This window comes from Sturnira hondurensis, unplaced genomic scaffold (assembly GCF_014824575.4).
Source record: "Sturnira hondurensis isolate 20B ecotype Veracruz unplaced genomic scaffold, ASM1482457v3 Scaffold0018728, whole genome shotgun sequence".
NCBI classification, from domain to species: Eukaryota; Metazoa; Chordata; class Mammalia; order Chiroptera; family Phyllostomidae; genus Sturnira; species Sturnira hondurensis.
Window position 1 is genome coordinate 6,313,089 of NW_028091359.1, and position 19,759 is coordinate 6,332,847.

The 19,759-nt window shown below is 45.8% G+C and overlaps 1 protein-coding gene across 5 annotated transcripts in view; it reads right to left on the minus strand.

Moving 5' to 3' along the window:
- Positions 1-19,759, minus strand: part of TEX2 (testis expressed 2) — a 99,930-nt gene that overhangs the window by 27,329 nt on the left and 52,842 nt on the right. For all 5 annotated transcript variants that reach the window (XR_005070009.1, XM_037070241.1, XM_037070238.1 and 2 more), the window contains 4 exons: positions 16,743-16,943; positions 15,453-15,792; positions 14,021-14,268; positions 3,285-3,431 (listed from right to left, as the gene is read on the minus strand). Coding sequence is in view for 4 of the 5 variants with exons in the window: in XM_037070241.1 (XP_036926136.1) it covers positions 3,285-3,431; positions 14,021-14,268; positions 15,453-15,792; positions 16,743-16,943 (936 nt within the window). In the remaining variant the exon portion in view is untranslated. The remainder of the gene's footprint in view (positions 1-3,284; positions 3,432-14,020; positions 14,269-15,452; positions 15,793-16,742; positions 16,944-19,759) is intronic.

Consider the following 19,759-nt stretch of genomic DNA (forward strand, 5'->3'; position numbering starts at 1 on the left):
ACATAAGAATAATTTTGTAAAATTTAAAGTTTTTTTAGAAAATTTAAATTTAAGTTACGTCAAGCATTTCCCACAAAACAAGGTAGCATCTAGCCAGGCGTGAGTTTAATGCCTATTTAGACAGGACCTCCTCAGCTGCCTCTCTGCAGAGTAACTCACATGCTTTTAGGATTCACCAGTCAGAGAACTGCATCTCTGAGTTTCTGCAAGGGGGCGGAGCGGCCAACTTAAAGAGGCTATGAAGTCTGTGATGGACGAAACTTGACTAAAGGCAGTACTCAGACATGCATGTCTGAATTGGTGCTTGCTGTGTTTGGAAAAACTTTCTCCAAAAGCATCAATGTTATGTGGTCTTTGGCCTCCCAATCAGCCTACAGAATGCTACTTGGCCAAGAATGTAGCCAAAATCTTGTACCCTTGTCACTCTCCCCGCAACTTTCTTTTTTATCTATTATTATCATTCTAATACCTAGTGTGTCAGGAGCATGCTGGGTTTCTATGGAAACAGAAGTCCAACACTGAGCCAGGGGAACAAATGCAAAGACAGAAACACACTGTCCCTCCTTGTGGCCTTGTGCAACCTCCCACCCTACCCCATCCTACACCCTGAAGTCCTGCAAGGACCTAGGGTGAAGGAGAGGAACTGGAGGAACAGGGGACTGAGAAAGACTCTGCAGGGTGCGGCGGGCTCTCACTACCTGTAAGCAGAATGAGGAGGGGGACCATTGCAGGGTCTGGAGTACCCAACTCTAAGATTCTAGAACATCTTTCACTCACCCCCGACCCCCTCCTCATTCAGATCTCTGATCTAAATCAAAACCCTCAGGATTAGGCCCTGTAGCAGCTTCCTTCGTATCCGGCAGGGAAGGCAAGGAAAGGTCACTGCTCCTGCTCTTTTCAGCCAGGACCTCCCCCCACCCACCCAAAGAGCACCACTGTGAGAGGGACTCACTGCGTGTTCTTTGTCTTCCTGAGTAAACCCAGGGGGGAATGGGCATTTGGGTGCATGGGGCTCATTCTCAGGTGGGTGGGTGGCATGTTAGCAGCTGTATGCAGTAACAGCAGCATTGGCTGACATGGGCACAGAGCCCCTGACAATTGAGAGCTCCACACTGGTGTCGGAGCAGCTGGCCAAGGCCAAGAGTATACTTGCTGTGGGGGCAGAAACTCAGCACCTACCATATGGACACTGGGCTGCTCTTTCAAAATGAGTCATTCTCATGTGCAAGGGTGACCATCTGAGACTGCAGGGCAAGGCCAGCAAAGAGTTCTCTGCATGTCAGGCCTTCAGGGGACACCAGGAGACTGGAGATCTTTGTCACAGGGCACAGCTCAGGCTCCTCCAGTCATTCTGGCTCTTGACTGGCCATTAACTCACACTCACTATACTAAGGAATAGCTCTTCCAGTGATATCTGAAAACTGGTAATAATAATAAGAGTTCCTTTGACAGGATGGTGGCAGGTTTGGAATTTAGTGGCTTTCGGTTTATTCCACTGCTGGGATCCCCTCTGGCCTGCAGGGCACTTCACGGGTAGCAGCTAGGGTCAGGGTGGAGGCGCTGAGGCCAGCAACGGAGTGAGCGCTGCCCAGCCCCTGAATGGCCAGTGCTGCTGGATCTGGGTACCTTTTTTCTACCTAATCTGCCTGCACTTCTGACCACAAAAAATGAAAGGGAGTTTCAGTTTGTGAGCTTCAAAAGCCCACATGACAAGCAAAGGGAGAAGATGGAAATAAAAGAACTTCCTTTCCACTTCCTCTGGGACGGGGAACCCACGGTTTTCCACCAAGGAGCCAGCGGCCTGGTGGACTTCTGACTCCAGAGAGAAGTGCGATGCTGCCCCCCATCTGTGTAGGAAGGAGGGGCACATGGAGAGCTATGTGCCATCTGGAGTTCAGGCATGCCCTGCTTCCTGTCACACACTGCCAGGACCTGCCGCCCTCCTGCTCAGGGAAGGGTCCAAGACAGTCTCTGGGGAAGAAGTGCCAGCCCCAGCTGTATGCCTCAACCCGGGAACTCAAACTCTCCACTAATCTCCGCCCCCCGCCCCCCCACCCCCCCGCAAACCAAGAAGGTTGAGCGGGCTCCAGGTTGAATGCAGGCCTCTCATCTCTAAACACAGAAGGGCCACTGTCACTTCCTGCCCCCCCCACAGACCTGGCTAGCGGGGCGGGTTCAACCCTCAAGCCATCTGAAGAACACAGACTGTCCCCTGTCAACAAACTCTTCCCAAGTCCCTGCCCCGAGTACTGCCTTGAAATACTCTCTTCCAGCTCAGGGGGCAGCCTCTCCTCTTCATCAGGGGCTCAGGGAGGAAGACAGAGCAGGTTCATTACCCAAAGGTCCAACAAAGCTCTTCCATGCCCACCTTTTAGTTCTACTACAATTTTACTTAGCACACAGCCTCCTAACATGGAGTCCTTCAACTCTCTGAAGTCAGGGGCAAAATTCTGTGTCACTGTGCTTTTTTCTGGGGAAAAGATCCATCCACTTTTGCTTCTCAAAGGGATCTATGGCCCCAAAAGACCCACTGACTTAAGCTGCTGACTGTGCTGTCTCTCAGTGAAGATTTGGCAGCCAAAGTGACTCTTCTTTGCCTGGGCTTTGCAGGGTCAAAAACTTTCTTCTAAATAACCCACATAAGGTCTCTTGGTTGCCAAAGGTGATACAAAATGAGTCATGTGGTGGCAACCATGAGGAATGCTTATGCAGTTTAAATGCACTTCCAAGTGGGTCTAAGTCAGAAGCAGGACTATTTCTTCAGCAAAAGGAGAGCCCAAAATAAAATGCCATCTGGCCAGAAGTAAAGGTCACACCCAGACATATTTAGTCTGCAGTGCTAACTTGCCCAGCGTGGCGGGGAGCATGCCTTGGGAAAGGGGTCTTAAGTAATCAGGCATGTCCCCCGGCGCACACCACGAGGCTCGGACAGGGAGGCCGGCTGGGCTCTGGAAACACTAAGTTAAAGATAACAGAAGTCTACACGACTCGTGGGAGCTAGAAAAGCTCACATTTTCCCACCCGATTCTGGATCATCACCTAGAGTGGGTAACAATGAGGGCGACACAAGGAAACAGGTAAACAAGAACAGTCACTAAGTCCTCAGAGGCAGCTAGTCACACGGTCAAGGTCATGGCCCAGCCATGTTGTTTGACAAGAACTTACAACTGTCATATGTTCTACACTCTACACCAAGTTATTTTTCATTGAGAATATAATGGTACAAAACTTCCAGAAATTAAGAAATGTGAAGAACTGGAAGCCCCTTGGGTGGAAAACAATACCTTTATTTTGCTGAGTTTCATTTGGATTTTCTTGGACACCAGATCAGACCAGTACTTCTCTCCTAAGAAGTCCCAAAACATTCTTCCAAGCAAGGCATTCACCCAGGCTTCCTGTTCTTCCTCCTCAGAGGGTGGAGCCTCTGGCAACTGGCAAAAGAAAAGGGACCAAAATTAGCTAGAAAGCAACTGAAGAACCAGACAAGTGCTTATTTTTATTAAGTCACTGGAGGTCCTTCCCTATAAAGATTGGCGACACGTGAGTCGTATTTCTTCCCTATAAATTACAAGTCCCACATTACATCAGCAAAGAGAAAATGAAAGAAAAGCCACCATCATAGATAAAGGCTCTTCACCTTATCTTCTTTTTTACCAGGCTTCCTGTGAATCAGCTAATATTTCATACAAGAGCTTGCCCAAATTAGCTCGGTGCTATCAAATTCTGACTTGCCTAATTTTCTTCCCACTTAAGGCCCCCTGGTAGGGGGGCCTCACTGGGCAGCCCGACAGCTCCCCAATGCCCAGGCCTCTCACATTCGGCCTGATACTACAATTCACAATTCTCATGGGTGAGGGGCAGGGGAGTGCTTAAAAATACTGGTGCCTGGGTCCTACAGCCAGACACACTAACTGAAGTACGGGTCAAGCTTTTTAGAATCCCTGTCACTGATGTAATGAACAGGTGAGGCTGGGAACCCCAGGCCTGGATCAGAGAGAGCCACTCTCGGGCATTCTGTGAAGCTCCCGTAGCTCTTCTCCCCTGGGCCTCGCCCCACATGAGAAATCCACCTACAACACCTGCCACGGCCAGTGAGCAAAGTGGGAGAAGATCAAGCCTGGGTCAGTCTCCAATTCCCAAGGCTAATTATACTAGGACTCTGGCCCAGTGCAGGCAGGTGAAGAAGGCAGAAGCAGCAGTGACACCCACAGCAGTGTACGAGTGTGACAGTGTAACGGTGGTAAGTCACGTTAATGCGGTAATGCCTACTGGTTATCGCTGTCACTGCTGCTGTCCAGCCAGGATAAGGCTCCTTCTTTTATGCCTCACAATACCCTGGAAAGACAACTTTGTTTCTATTTTGGGGATGAGAAAACAGACTCAGAACCGCTCAGTGCCCTGCCCGAGGCCCCTCACTTATCCACAGAGCTTGACCCACAGCCCCCTTCTCCCAGCTCCTGCTTGCCCGGTCCTGTGGGAGGGAGGGGGGATGGGACTGGCTCGTGGTGTGACAGACATTTTCCTCTGCTGCGGTCTCTAATTAGACTATAACTTTATAGAGACAGCCTTGAACAGCAAAGACCAAAAGAACCAGAAAGGCAGACACCTGTGAATTGTTCCCCCTTTCACTTCTGTGGTCTACGTAATGCAAACATGGGTTTGTCCTGCCCTCGTGGGTTGCTGGTAGCGATAATACACCAGACACCCCCACCATCTCCATGTTCTACTCATGTGTGCTCATGGCTAGAGCCGTCTCTCGTGGGTGGCTGTGACTATGCCCAAGACACATCTGTGTGCCTAGGCCAGGGGCACATCACACAGGGGGCTTGGTGCTCATGGACTTGACATCGGGGGATATGATGGCTCGTGAGCACCCCAAAGTTCTATGGCACGTGCCTGTGAGATTTTTCCAAAGCCTGGAGTTCTGAGGGTCTGACCCTGGGGAACTGGTCACTGGGCCTGTGCCGGGCTTGGCAACGGCCTGGCATCCACCTGTCCACTAGTCTTGTCAGAGTCTGTGTTGTCTTTCTCTTTGGGGACCTGAGGGTTCACTTGCATTTTGGTCTAATGTTACCACCTGTAAGGGGAGACATTTTATGTTCTAGGAGTCATTCAAATTTGGGTGTTTTGAAAGGTGTCCCTTATAAATGTTGGTGAGTCTTGTTTTAAAAAAATTAAACTCTGGCTTTAAGGCAGAAGAGTTAAGGACCCAAGAAAATTCCTTGACAGGTTGAATGACGGAAACTGAGACAAACAGTTAAACAAGGCCAAGCAATTAAAAGTGTGCTAATAAACTGCAAGATCTTACCTTCCCTAAGCAAGGGCACTTAGGAGAGGATGATTTACACCTTCTGCAGCCAGAGAGCAAGCAGGTCGCACCACCCTCATCAAGGACAGAGAGCACCGAGCCCCTGCTGGGGTCATCAGTGCAAGCCAGACCCCAGAACAGACCAAGTAGTTGGAATAAATAACAAAAGCCCAATTAGAGCCAGAAAAACCCAAGATAAAAGCACAGCAGCAAAGCTGTCCAGAGAATGATCCCAAACTCCCCTATAAGCTCATTTTGACACATCAGCATACTAAAGAACACACCTGGAAAACTGTTGAATATTCTATTGAGACCCTCCCCTGAGAGCCCCCCTAAAACTCCTGCCTTTAGAAAACAGATAAAAACCCATAAGACAAAGACCCAATACACATTTTTCTCTTGAGCACCCCTAAACCCCCCACCCTGTTTCCTCAAGCATAATTTCTTTGCATTGTTTCTCCTAGCAACCAGGGGAGCAGTGGGCAGTGGCAGCTCATCCCAAGCTAACCCCCAAGCCTGTCTCCCAGGGGCCTTTTGGTTTTGTAACTTTCTTTCCTGAGTCCACACAACCCAGCACAGCTCACTCCTGTTACTGTGATTTGAAGCCTTTCCTTTGTTTCCTTGTCCTTAGCTTTAATAAGTGGACTCTCAGAATCACTGTAACTCATGCCATGGTATCTCTCCTGCACAAAGTCAAGAACCCACACTTTCTAGACCATGCTGGGGCAGACCCAACCGTGTCCTGGTCCCCTTCTGGCGGCAGTTTAAAAAATAATACATGTTGACCATTGCATTTCAGGAGACACTGCTCCACCTTACTCACTTTTAATGGCTGGAGAGTATTCTGTCTGTTCTTTTCTCATGCTGTAATGGCTTTTGATATTAACCAAGACACTTCTACCATTGGGTCCTGGATGGAGGAGAAGTCTGTGATCACTGAACACTCCGTCAGGCTGCAAACTGCTGCAAACTGTGCCTGTTACATGGAATCACTCTCTGTCTTATCCCCCTAGGGGATCTGGCCCAGCTTTTCTGGGGTTATTGCTTTAAGTCACATCAGATTATCTTTGTAGATGTCTCAGCAAACACTCAGCTGAGGACAAGGCTCTCCTCCCCTGGGAAACTCAGGTGGGCCCTTGCTGCTGCCCATGCACGGCTCTGCAGGTCTTCCTGAGATTTGTGAGCTACAAGAGAGAACAGGCTACTCTTTCCCTTCGCAAGTGGGAGGGTCGATCCTTTATTAAACTTTCTTTATAAATCCTAATTATTCACAGGAAACACATTTAGCCAAAAAAAGGCAAGAAACAAAGACTATTTCACAATTTATGTCCAAGCCAAAGGCATATAATGTGGAAACAAATTTCTGAAATAACTGACAAGCACGGTGCTTTTTCAACAGTTCCTTTTTCTAATTCAGGCTTCTCTCCACAGACTTACTGGGAACAACAACAAAAAAAACCCTAAGAGCAGCAAAAACATTGAAAATGCATCAAAGCAACTTTATGAACAAAATCTGGACTCAACAGGCTGCTAGAAGGAACTCACCCCCAATGAATGCCATTAAACATTAAAGAGCTTAAAGAAGTAACGTGCGTACATTTTCTAATATTGCTGTTTCGCTGCAGGAGGGAATGTGAGAAGATTACCCATTTTACCATTTCAACTACATACATACATTTCCAAAGGGCAACTTTCTAAAAATGCTTCCAGGAAGCAGTTTGGAGAAGTCGACAGTCCAAAGGTGAAGAAGGCTGTCATAACTGAGGAGAGCTCTTGGGATACAGTTTATTAAAAACTAACCTCCGAAGAAAAGTAGTAAAGACTTACTTAATGTTGTGGCGCAACCTTTCCTATCACAAAACGACCAGGAGGCCAGCCCGGGATTTTTGTTACAAAGAAAGCTCAGTGCCTCTGATGCTACAGTCAGGTCGCACAGAATCTGGTGCAACTTGAGGGTGTCACAAAGGGCCACTTGGTCCAGGAGAGGGGTCAGCGGAGACCTTCCCCAGGGCTGTTAGCTATTTCCCTGGTTAGAAAAACAATGCATCTTCATTGCAGAAAACACCCATAATCCCACTGCCCGGATATAATTAGTTAAAAACATTTTTACTATATTTCTTTTCAGTCTTTTTATTTTATACATATATACTTTTAAAGAATACAGAACTTGTTAAAAAAACAAAATTGGCTCTAACTGGCATGGTTTTGTATCCTTTTTATGTATAGCTTCATTGAGCTATAACTCACATATACAATTCACCCATCTGAAAAAAACTATCAGTAGTTTTTAGGATATTCACAGAGCTGTGAAGCCATTGCCATAATCAATTTTGGAATATTTTCGTGACCCGCACAGTAACCCCGTTACCCACTAGCAGTCACTCCCCAGTCCTCCCCAACTCAATGCCGACCCACCACCATCACCGTCAGCCTAAGACAACCACCTACTAATATGTCTCAATGAATGTGCCTACTCTGGACACTTCATATAAATATGTGGGAGTCTTTCTGACTTTGAGAGGTCGGGGGACTGACTTCTTGCACCGGGCATCATGTTTTCAGGGTTTTCCATGCTGTGGCACGTAGCAGTGCACGACTCCTCTCAATTGCAGAGTTGCTGATCTGTGGTGTGCACACGCCACTCTATCTACTTTCCAAATTCAGCTATTGAGGATAATACTGCTCTGAATATTAGCACACAAGTTTTTGTGTGGACCTAGGTTTTCATTTTGCTCAGACACACCCTGTACCTAGGGATGAAACTGCTGGATTGTGTAACTCCACGTTTAACATTTTGAGGGACCACCAAAGTGTTTTCCACAGCAGCTGCATCACGTTACACTCCTATCAGCAATGTGTCAAGGTTCCAGTTTCTCCACCCTCGATAACACTCACTATGTCTTTTTACTCTAGCCACCCAAGTGGTGAAGTGGTATCTCGTTATGTTTTTTTTTATTGTATTGTTGTTCAATTACAGTTGCCCCCCCCTTCCCTCATTATTCTCCCCTGCCCTGCTGACTCCCCTTCACATTTCCTTGATGGTTAATGACTTTGAGTATTTTCTCATATGCTTATTGGTCATTTGTACATCTTCGCTGGAGAAGTGTCTATTCGGATCCTTTGTTCACTTCCTAAGCGGGTTACTTAACTTTTTTACTACTGAGTTGTAAGAGCCCTTTATATATTGTAGGTACCAGATCCTTAGCAGACGTGTGATTTGCAAATATTTTCTCCCCTTTGTGAGTTGTCTTTTCACTTTCTTGATGGTATTATTTGCATCACAAGTTTTCAATTTTGACAAAGTCCAATTTATCTATTTTTTCTTTAGTTTTGCACATTCTTGGTGTCTTATCTAAGAAAGCTTTCCCTAACCCCAAATCACAGAAATGTATTCCTGTCTTTTCCTCTGAGAGTTTTATAGACCTTTTACACTGAGGTCTAACCATTCATCCTCAGTTCGTTTCTGTATACAGGGGGAGGTAGGGGTCCAACTTCATTCTTTGGCATGTGCATGCCCGTGGTTCCAGCACCATTTGTTAGAGACTATTCTTTCCCCTACTGAAATGTGTTGGCACCTTTGTCTACATCCTTTCTAAAATTTATTTTTAAATTGTATATATGCCTTCATATTTTTTACTTATTATATAACAAGCACTTTTTGACATTTAAATGTTTGAAAGCTGACTTTTAGGGAAAGAAAGGAAAGCCTTAGAAAACCACTCTGCCAATTAAGATTTCCTGGTTTCTGTTGGATTCCTACTTGTTCTGTCAGGTTCTCATCTCCTGATAACACCAAGCAGGGAACACCTTCTGATCCACTTATGGCTAAACCAGGTAATTAGTGCAACTGGTCTAATAAAGACAGGACTCTCCAGACCCAAGGCAGCCTACATTATCTCTAAACATTTCTTAAAACCTTTCATTGAAAAGGAAGTGCCTGACACGATTTGAAGACTGGAGTCTTGCACCTGGAAGACAGGCACACCCCTGCCTCACCCGCAGCCCCCATCCCTGCCCCCTGCCGGACCCCCTGGGCAGCCCCTGCTGGGCACATAGAACCAGCTGCCTCTCTGGCCACACAACCCTGGGCAAATCTGCAGGCAGCCCTGTGGAGTGCCCCTTCCTGAGGTCCCCACATTAGGGCTGATACTAATCCACCTTTAAAGATTTTTTACAAGTTCCCTCATTTTCTTGTTTTCTAAATTACTATTTAAATCTCCTCCACAAACCAAACAGACTACACCCGGACAAGGTGATAAAGCTCCACATCTCCTCAGCCAGCCTCCTGGTTTCTCTCACTGAGCTAGAAGTTGAGCTGCCTGGGGAGAGAGAAGAGGGCGTTGCCGAGATCAAAGGGGTTTGGAGACTGCAGAAGCTGGCGCCTGCGGCTATGGGACAGAGTCACAGGGACAAATGAGGGAGCAGTGACAGGTCTCTAGCCACTACACACCAGCAGAACCAAGACTTCCCTCCCCGAACAGTGGTACTTCCCAATTCCAATGTTGAGTTCTAAAGTGATTTCAATGCAGCACCCCATGAACACATTTTTAATTATTATGGGTTTAATAATTATTATTATTAAGGTAACCACCAAAAGTATTTCAGCACTGTTGAATACAAATCTCATCTACATTTACAAATTATACTCCTGGTGTTTTCCACACTCCTAAGCACCAGTGTCATTCACCTGGTAGTTTAGCACTAGTTGCCATTAGCCTGGAGCCCTCAGTAAAAGATGCTTTGACCACGGCTGGTGAGAGGCAGCACCAGGTGGGGGTGGGAAGGGGAAAAGCTGGGGCAAAGGCTGAACTGTGCCCCAAGCTCCCTCTATAAAAGAGGCCCCCGCTACCCTGGAGGGTGGCCAACTTCCTGGAGGAAGTGATGGTGTAAGTTGAAGAGATGTCAAAGGTTCCTTTGAGTCCCTCTTGGATTCATGATACCAGAGACAATATGAACCCTGAGAAATAGGGTCCTGGCCAGGTCTTTGGCAAGAGGAATGAGCACTAATGACACATCTAAGAGGTTCACATCTGGCGAGACTGGGAAGAAACAGGCACTCTTATTACCAGTGGGAATGAACAACAGTGTAACCCTTACGGAGGGGAACTCGGCACTACCTAACAGAACTACAATCCATTTACCTTCTGATTTAGCAGTCCCATTTCTAAGATGTCACCTTGAAGATACACCCCTGACAACACAAGAATACTCATGCACAAAGTGCTTCATCACAGCATGGTTTGTACCTGCAAAATACTGGAAACAATCTAGATAGTCACACAGAAGAGAGCGAATACACTAGGAAACTGCTGCACGTTGGAGTGAGTGCTTTGCAGCTGTTTAAAATAAGGGGAGGGGGAGATAGCTATGAACTGATGTGGGGTTGATTTCCAGAATGTACTGCTAAGTGGGGGGAAAAAAAGCAAAGTGCAAAAGAATAGCCACAGTAGGCTACCCTTTGAGTAAGAGAGAAGAGGGAATAAACCCAGAAAGGATAAACCAGAGACTAAGAAGATTGGTTCATGGCAGGGGTGAGTGGGAAAGGCATGGAGGAACAGAAGGAGTGGGGGGAGATGGCCCTTTTCTGAGTGTGTCTTTGTACAGCTCTGATTTCTGGAGCCAAGATAGTGTTTCACACGTATACAATATGGAAATGAAATCAAGGATGGGGGAAAGGTCCTCATTTGCTCAAATTACATAATTAGTAAGAAATAAAACTAGAAAGAACTACCCCCACTCACTCATGAAGGAAAGCATGAGAATAAAATAGTGCCCATGGTATTTCACATCCCACGTGCTCTTCTAAGAACCTGCTACTCCCTCAGCGAGAAGTGGAACCCCTGCCCTTCTCCTTGAACCTGAAAGGTCTTTTGTGACCACCTTGACTAACAGAGCACAGTGGAAGTGACATTATTTTTCTTTCTCTAGGGCCGTTTGCCTTGGAACCCATTTGCCGTGCTGAAGGAAGCCAGGCCACCTGGGGAAGAACTGAGGCCCCCGGCCCTGAGCCCCGGCTGAGTCCCCATCCAACGACAAGCTTCTCCTTGCCAGCCTACGAGTGAGCCACCTGGGAAGCAGAACCTCCTGCTCCCTGCCCAGCCTCCCCAGCTGACACTGTGTGGAGCAGAGAGAAGCCTTAACTGACTAGCCTGGCCAAATTACAACTTTGTGAGCAAAATAAATATTGTTTTTAGCCACTACTTTTGGGGCTGTTTGTTACTAGTCATAGATAACTAAAACACACACCTATGCCTTATTCAGGACGGTCTCACCCCTGAGAGCCAGGACGTGATCCACACAAGCTCCAGGCAGGCCACGTGGGTACAGGAGCCCAGCACTAAAACTCACACACTTTCTTCTAAGGCCCTTCTTTCAAAGACAGTTATCTCCATTCACAGAATTCTGGCTCTCTGGGCTGCTGGCCCCTGCAGATTCTAATCACTAAACTAATAAGGGTGGGGGTGAGAGATGGGGGTAAGTGCTCAAGGAAAAGCCAGCTGGAGAAACACACACTCACACCAGCCACCTGACAACCCAGGCAGAACACGGCAGGGCCTGCAGTCTGGGAGGCTTTCTGACCTCAGGAGCCCTGAGGTCAAACAACAGGCCAGGGTTTCCATTTGTTGTGCCCAATCTTTATCAAGAATAGATTAAATCTTTCCTTCCTGCTCCGCCTAAGGGGCCAGGAGTAAGATGTCCTTTTTAAATTTGCATCAAACTTAGGAGAGGACGACAAATGTTTGCTGGAAAGGAGGTTTATACTGGGTTGGGAGGCCGCCTGTTGGCCATCAGGGTCTCCCAGACCCCAGTGATTACATGAGAGATTCAAAAGGCACAAGGAACACGTATGGAGGAAACGATGTTCTAAAACCTGTTTGTTTTAATTTCAGGAACTCTTTTTATTTAAAAAGCAAGCTTTTTGTTAGATAATTTTCCTACTTCAGTACACAATTCTCCTCTTTATTTTCCTGAGTCTGATGAGTCCAGGCAGCTGACAGCCCAGTGAGAAAGGGAATTTAGTGGAGGGGGAGTCATCCTGATAAATCGGTCATTTGCAGGACAATGTCATACTAACCCACTCTAACCCAGGGATGGGTCTACTTGCCAGTCCTGCTGGTAACTTTGGGCAGAGGGCAGAGGCAGTGGGCCAGCCAAGGCCTATGGTCTTTTTACTGCCCTGGCAAAGTAGTTCACACGAGGAGGGCCTGAGGAGGCTCAGCAAGACAAATAAAGACTAAAGGCACAAAGAGGAAGGCAGCAAATGCTTCCTGCTAAGAAGAGAAATGTGGTCCCTAACAGGTCAAACACTTAACTGAACAGGGAAAACAGGCCTCATGCTCCACAGATGGGAGACTGTGCCTCGGAACATCAGTGGGAGTGGTGGCAGGGGCCTCCGGTCAAGCAGTTTTAGAATGGCCTACCAAGACGGTGGTCGTGGCGCCGAAGGGCCTCAGGGTCTCACTTCAGGCTTCCCACGTGCCGCCAGAGCAACTGTGAGACTGAGTTACCCAACTTCTGTGAGCCCAAACAGAGAAAATACCATATAGTTTGCAAGACTGTTCAAAGGGTCAGAGTAACTCTACCAAAGAGTGTAACAAAGCCTGCCATATGGTAGCGTATATTATTTATCTTAATCGCAGATGGTCTTGAGTCAATGTCTAGATTGGCACACTCTGGAAATAACGATGGTGGTAAATCTTCGGAAGCCCCGGGCATAGCCAAGGAGTCTGGGAATTTGAGAATACAATGGCCATTTTATTCTCAATAGTTACTAACTTTACTGTGACCTGTCACTGCTTATTACACATGCTGTCCTCCCCCTGGAATGCTCCTCCCCTCCTGGGCCAGGAAAGTGCCCACTGTTTCTGCAGAGGCGGTCCACAGGCCGCCCCACTACCTGCGGAAACCAGTCCTGGGTCTCCTGGGCAGAGGTGGCACTCCCTTCTCAACAGTTTTGTGAACTTCCCTACGGATCACCCAGTTTGTTCGTGTAAAACACTAGCTGGTTCCCTCACACCCCACGTCAAATTCATCAGCTCCCCTACCACACCCCCCCAAAGCAGCCCCTTCTCATCCCCTGTGGTCCCACCTTAATCACAGCCCCATTCTTTGCTGCCATCACTGCCTCCCACCCAGTCTCTTCCCCCCACAGCCAGTTCTCCAGGGAGAGCCACTTACCTTTTAAAGCTTAGATCAGATCAATGTTACCCCCTGCTCCAAACCCTCCTGGGGCTTCCCATACACCCTGGAGCTGACCCAATGGGGCCCCTCTGTCCCTTGCTCACTCTCACCCACGCTGTCCTCATCGCAGCTGCTTGACTGCACCGACCACACACCCGGCTTCGAGGCCTTTGCACTTGCTGGTTCCCCACTGAAACGCTCCTTCCTCACGTACCACCATGGCTCACTTCCTCACTTTGGTCAGGTTCTGCCCAAATGTCACCTCCTCAAAGAGGCCCTCCTGGACCACTGGTCGAAAAATAGAAGTTCTGGCCACTTTCTATCCTCCCTTATTTGGCTTTATTTTAATCCTTATCACCACCTGATATTTGTTTCTCCCCATCTCACTGACCTGAGGACTAGCTCCCTGAGGGCAGGGCCCTCTCTGTCTGGTGTCCGATGCCTAGGGTCTGGTACACAGAAGTGCTTACGTACGAAGAAAGGAGTTTAAGGGGAGGGTGAGAAAAGCGACAGCCTGGCAGCCAACATTACCTTTTTTCCAGCTGTGGGGCTGCTCTCCGCACTCTGCACAGGGCTCCTCTGGGGACTTCGGTTCTCTTGGGGGACACACCGGGCCATGTACACATTGTAGTCCAGAAGCATCTTCTGCCGCACGCTGCCTACCAGCTCCTTCTGCTTCGGCTGGGACATAATCTCCTCCACGCTGCCTTTACTGCTGCTTCGACTGTGGGTCAGGTGCCCCGAGGGACTGCTGTGCCTGCTGTGTGAGGGCAAAATGCCTGCAGCAAAGACATGAGGGCTGTTAATACAGGTGGAGAAAAGGACCGCAAAGTCATGAAATACAGCGCAAACGCCCCTGGGTCATGTTGAGAAAAGCAGCTAAAATGCTACAAAATAATGACTGAAAAACTCTAAGGTCATTTCCCACCCTGGAAAATACCTCTAATGATACATAATTTTTTAGAACAGTTTTTACTCCTCCCCAACAATTCAGGGTAATGGGAGCCATAAAATACATGGGTACCTCCTTCTCTTTTCCTAGTGGTCTTTTAGGGTCAGAAAAGCACTGACACACCCCCAGGGGCAAAGGGGAAAGTGGTCAGAAAGGTCATTGTAATCCCAAACATGCCATCTTCCATCCAGCAAGTTCCTTATCAAGAACTCCTCTGGGCTAATTCCACATCAAAAAGAAGAATGAGACGTAATCCCTCCCCTTGAACTTGGACACCTAGGCAAATAAATTGCAATTTTCTGTAACAAGCACTGTAGCTGAAGCACAACTAAAGGACGTCTAGGGCAGAAAGAAGGGAGTGCCACCTCTGCCCAAGAGACCCAGGACTGGTTTCCACAGGTAGTGGGGCGGCCTCTGGACTGCCTCTGCAGAAACAGTGGGCACTTTCCTGGCCCAAGAGGGGAGGAGCATTCCAGGGACAGGACAGCATGTGTAATAAGCAATGACAGGTCACAGTAAAGTTAGTGAAGTCCCACGCAGAGGCCACAGGGCACAGGGCACAGGGACAGGAATGCGCAGAGGCCAGGGCTACGGATTAAATGCAGTGAGCTGGGAAGCCGGAGGACCCTGCCTTTCTGTAGTAGTCTTGCATTTTCCTCGGGGACATATTGGGGCCGAGGGCTTGACACCACTAGATCCTTATTATAAACAGGGTTCTGCTGCTGCCGCTGCTTCTCCCAGGAGTCACAATATGTAAAAATAAATATAATCCTAAGGAACCAACAAAGGCAAAACACATACACCTGCAAATGGTCCCATCATTGGTTGAATGCTTCCGTACAAAGGGCTGCAGTGATCAGCCTAAAAAGTAAATAATGCGTGAGAACACACCTCAAGTGGCAGGCAGACAGTCATCAATTCAGAGTGGGCTTCCTTCCTTGCTACCTGGGAATCTCAATTCTCCTTCAGGCCCTTTAAAAATAAATAAGCATTTAGCACACGTGTCCTTACCTGGTTTACTTCCAGAGACACCAGTTGGCTTCTTAATTTCAGACTTCAGCTTAGATGCCAGAGTAAACCTCCTAAACCATTCCTCTTTTTCTCGGCCAGTTCTCCCAAAGAGATACAATATCTGATCTCGCTGGCCAGATCTTGTTCCCTCCTGAGGATGGGGTGGCTTCTTAGGGTCCTCGCTTCCCGGGTCTCTCTCAGCTGGTGGCTTCTCTTCAGAAGTCTCTTTATCAGTCTGGGCCTTGGCCATAAAGTCATCTTGTCGACCAAGCTCAATGCAAATGGGGTACTTTTTATTCCAGATTCGTTTTCGAGCCAAACTTTTAGGTACAAGATAAATCTACAGAGAAAGGAAAATGATGATTTACATACTAAATTAAGAATATGCTACATTGTGCATTGAAATATGCAGAGCACAAATACAAACTTCATAGTATTTTTGACTAAAACGATGAATGTGAAATAATTACCACCTGTCTATAACATGACTATAAAAATTGGAATAAATTTTAGAAATGACTTGTTATCCTTCAAAGTTACTCCAGAAAGTAGATGTTTAAGAATTTTGCAAGAGTTACAAATATCTATAATTTTCAGGTAACAATAGCACAACAACTACTTAGTGGATCTCCATCTACTAAGTTTGGACATCAACTGAGTTTAATGACCCTGGGCCAAACGTAAGCTAAGAGGAAAAAAGGAATTTATGAAACTAGATCTAGACAGAAAGCTCAAGTTTACTACCCTCAAGTTAAGAATAAATTTATACTAAAGCTATTTTAAATATTTGTGTTATTTTTGAGAAACTTAAAGGTCATTCACATGAGTTATAAGAAGAACAGAGAACCTATAGCTTTTTAAAATAATAAATAATTTACATTTCTCAAAAAACACAAGTATGTAATGTTTTTACCAAAATGTAGTTATTTTGCATATCTTTAATTTTCACATTTATAGAGACTTCATTAGTTATTATCCTACCATCAATGCACATCACTTTTCATTTGACTGAAAAAAGTTAACTCTCAAAGTGTGGTCCTCAGACCAGCAGCTCGGGTAACATACCTGGTAGTTTAAAAAATGCAGATTCTCAGGCCCCACTCAGAATTACAACCTGCATTTAAAATGATGCTCAGGAGATTCATACGCACATTAACATTTGAAAGGTTCTACTCTAAATTATACTAATACTGTCAACACACACACACACAATCTATTTAGGGGAAAAATATAGTAATGCAACTAAGATGCTTTTCATTCATCAAAATTTCCAAAATTAGTTGGGCTCACCTTGCTGTCTGAGAGGTCATAGATTTTCTGGCTGATATAGGTGACCTCTGGCTTTGTTTCATTGTAGCTTGCCCTCCTGGATATATTTTTATTGGGCTTTGAAAGTCTTAAGGTCTCACCCTCAAGTCGAACAAACACTGAATGTGTCAAAGTTGCATGGTAAGTTTCTGGATCATAGTTGTAAATTTCATTCATCCATCCCTGAAAGGGAAGAACTTGCATTAATAAAATTAAAGTAAACACACATCGGATTCAATATGAAAATGATGACCACTGTATCTGGGACACTGAAACCAAACTTGATTATGACTCAAGTGTCAATTTATTGATGACTAGAGGTTGCTAAGACAACTGCTGAGCTTGAAAGATAATCAGTGCTAAGGAGCTTTTTGGTATGTTTTTGACAAGTAAAAAGGTGAATTTGGGACAATGTCCATTGTCCTAAATAAACTAAATAAAAGATTCCTTTCCCTTTTTTAAAGCTGACAAGCAAATCAGTAAACTCAAAAGTTTTGTTCATACAAACAGAGCAAGGTGGGGGGGAGGCCTGTGTGGGGTGGTGTGTAATCCTACCCAGCATGGCCTTACTACGCAGCCAGACACACCCTCTTCTCAGCCTGCTTGCAAATAAGCTTTGAAATTTCACACACTATATTAACTCATGCTACATTCCAGGACCCAGAAAATACCTACTACTCCATTTCTGTCTCACTAAAATCATGCAATAAAGCAGATCATCGAGGATTAGGCATTAAATAAATCATAGATATGATCAATATGTCCCAAATCAAAGGTATAGCTCTGACTGATGTGGGTCAGTGAGGGGGGCATAGTCTGCAAAGTGAAACGTCACCTGGTTGATTCCCAGTTAGGGTACATGCCTGGGTTTCAGGCCAGGTCTCCATTTGGGGGCATATGAGAGGCAACTGATAGATGTTTCTCTGAAGCATCAATATTTCTCTCCCTTACTGTCTCTCTCCCTTCCCCTCCCCTCTAAAAATAAATAAATAAAAGTCTTTTAAAAAATCAAAGGCAAATAGTAACTTAAACGAGTAAAATTGTGCTGCAGGGTTCCTCACCCCCAATCAACATAAATGTACTTATACACTGATTTGGAGGCTGGATGGAAGAGAGTGAAGGGCTTAGCCAAAAAAACTATATACATGAAAAAAACTATACACACAACACACAGACACACAACAGTGTGCTGGCAGCCAGAGGGAAAGGGGGCAGGGGCCAGGTGGACGAGGGCACGGTGTGGGGAGTGGGGACAGAAAGGGACTTGGCCTGGGGCAATGGGTGCACCAAGCAGTGCAGATGACGGTTTACTGAGCTGTACACTTGAACCCCGTCTGGTTTTGTAAACCAATGTCACCCCAACAAATTCCATTAAAAATAATTAAAATTATTGTCCAAACACAAAAACAGAGGCCCAAATGTGCATTTCCTAAAATACAAGATACATTCCTAGTATACTTGGGTCTCAGATTAAAGCAGATTCTCGCCAAAAGAACACTATATTTCTGAATTTATATCAATGTTCTGAAAGAGGTGCTTACATGTTTTATTACTACGATATCATTTGCCTATTTTCTACAAGGTCATCTTTCATTTTCTTATTGATTTCTAAACATTCTTTATACATCATGGACACCAATTGTTTGCATTTACCAATTTTATTCTACTGATTGTTTGTTTTTTGTTTTTTATAAGTTTTAGCTCTTTTTAAAAAGATTTTATTTATTTATCTTTAGAGGGTAAGGGAAGGAGAGAGGAAGAGAAATATCAATGTATGGTAGCCTCTCGTGGGTCCCCTGCTGGGAACTGGCCTGCAACCCAGGCATGTGCCCTGACTGGGAATCAAACTGCGATCCTTTGGTTCACAGGCTCGTGCTCAATCCACTGAGCTACACCAGCCAGGGCTGTTTTCTAATCATATACTAGCTCATACCTCCTTCATGAATTTTATTATGATATAACGTATATGTTCAAATCTGTTATTTGTATAAGTTTAGTAACTCTCAAAAAATAAAAGAGCAAATATACTGAAGTGTGTGAGCAGCACACAAAAGCCCGACACACCACAAAACTGTGCTAACGCGAATCTCATAGGTGCAGCCAATACCTGTCACTGAAGACTCTGCCTGCCCCCCAACACTTTTTCAGATGACACAGGTAGCCCAGGTCTCTTTACAAGAAGTTCTCTAGGGAATTTTAATTAGTATCCTCCCGTCCACCCACTAATCTCCATTCTTTAAATGCCTTTCTGATGAGTAGAGAAACACTAACGATCAATACACTGGAGTCGAGACTGTCATTCTTTTCAAGGAGTAGCCATTTTCACAGTGAGTTACTCGATCTCACACTCAAGTCTGGAGGGCCTCTTGCAAATGAGAAGTCCTCAGATTTCTCTTGAGTCATTTATCCATTCATCAAAACATAAGTTGAATCTCTCTATAGATCAAGTCATATGCCAGGAGTAGGAACAAAGCCTAAAAACAGGACGGCATCCTTTACCCAAACCAGTAGAGGAGAATGAAGCCTTCACCTCACCATCTTACGACATCACTAGAGCAACCATAAAAAATTTGTCACAAAGAGTACCCTGAGTGTGTTATGGAAATAAAATGAGGCAAACGTACTTCTTGTTCTTAGGAGGCATGTGTGAAATTTGAGTTAATTATATAAATTTACACACAGGTATTTCAAAAACGCTGACTCGGTAAGCAGAAGCCATAGGAAGGTGGTGTGATCTAGGCATTTGTAAAGAAACAGGGATGATCAGAGCGATGAACTGAAAAGGGGAACAAGCAGTACGGAGCACAGGGGGCCTGACGTGGACTGCACTGTCCCAGTATCAGTTTGGGGGCTCTGTGTAGCTAAGTGCCGGACTAAGTCCATTGTTGGTTCATAATTTTTTGTCTTTTTCTTTAGTATGTTATCATGATGAAGTACACTCACTGAGTTTTCAATGCTGAATCAGTCTTGTATTCTTGGGGAAATCATGTATTGGCCAT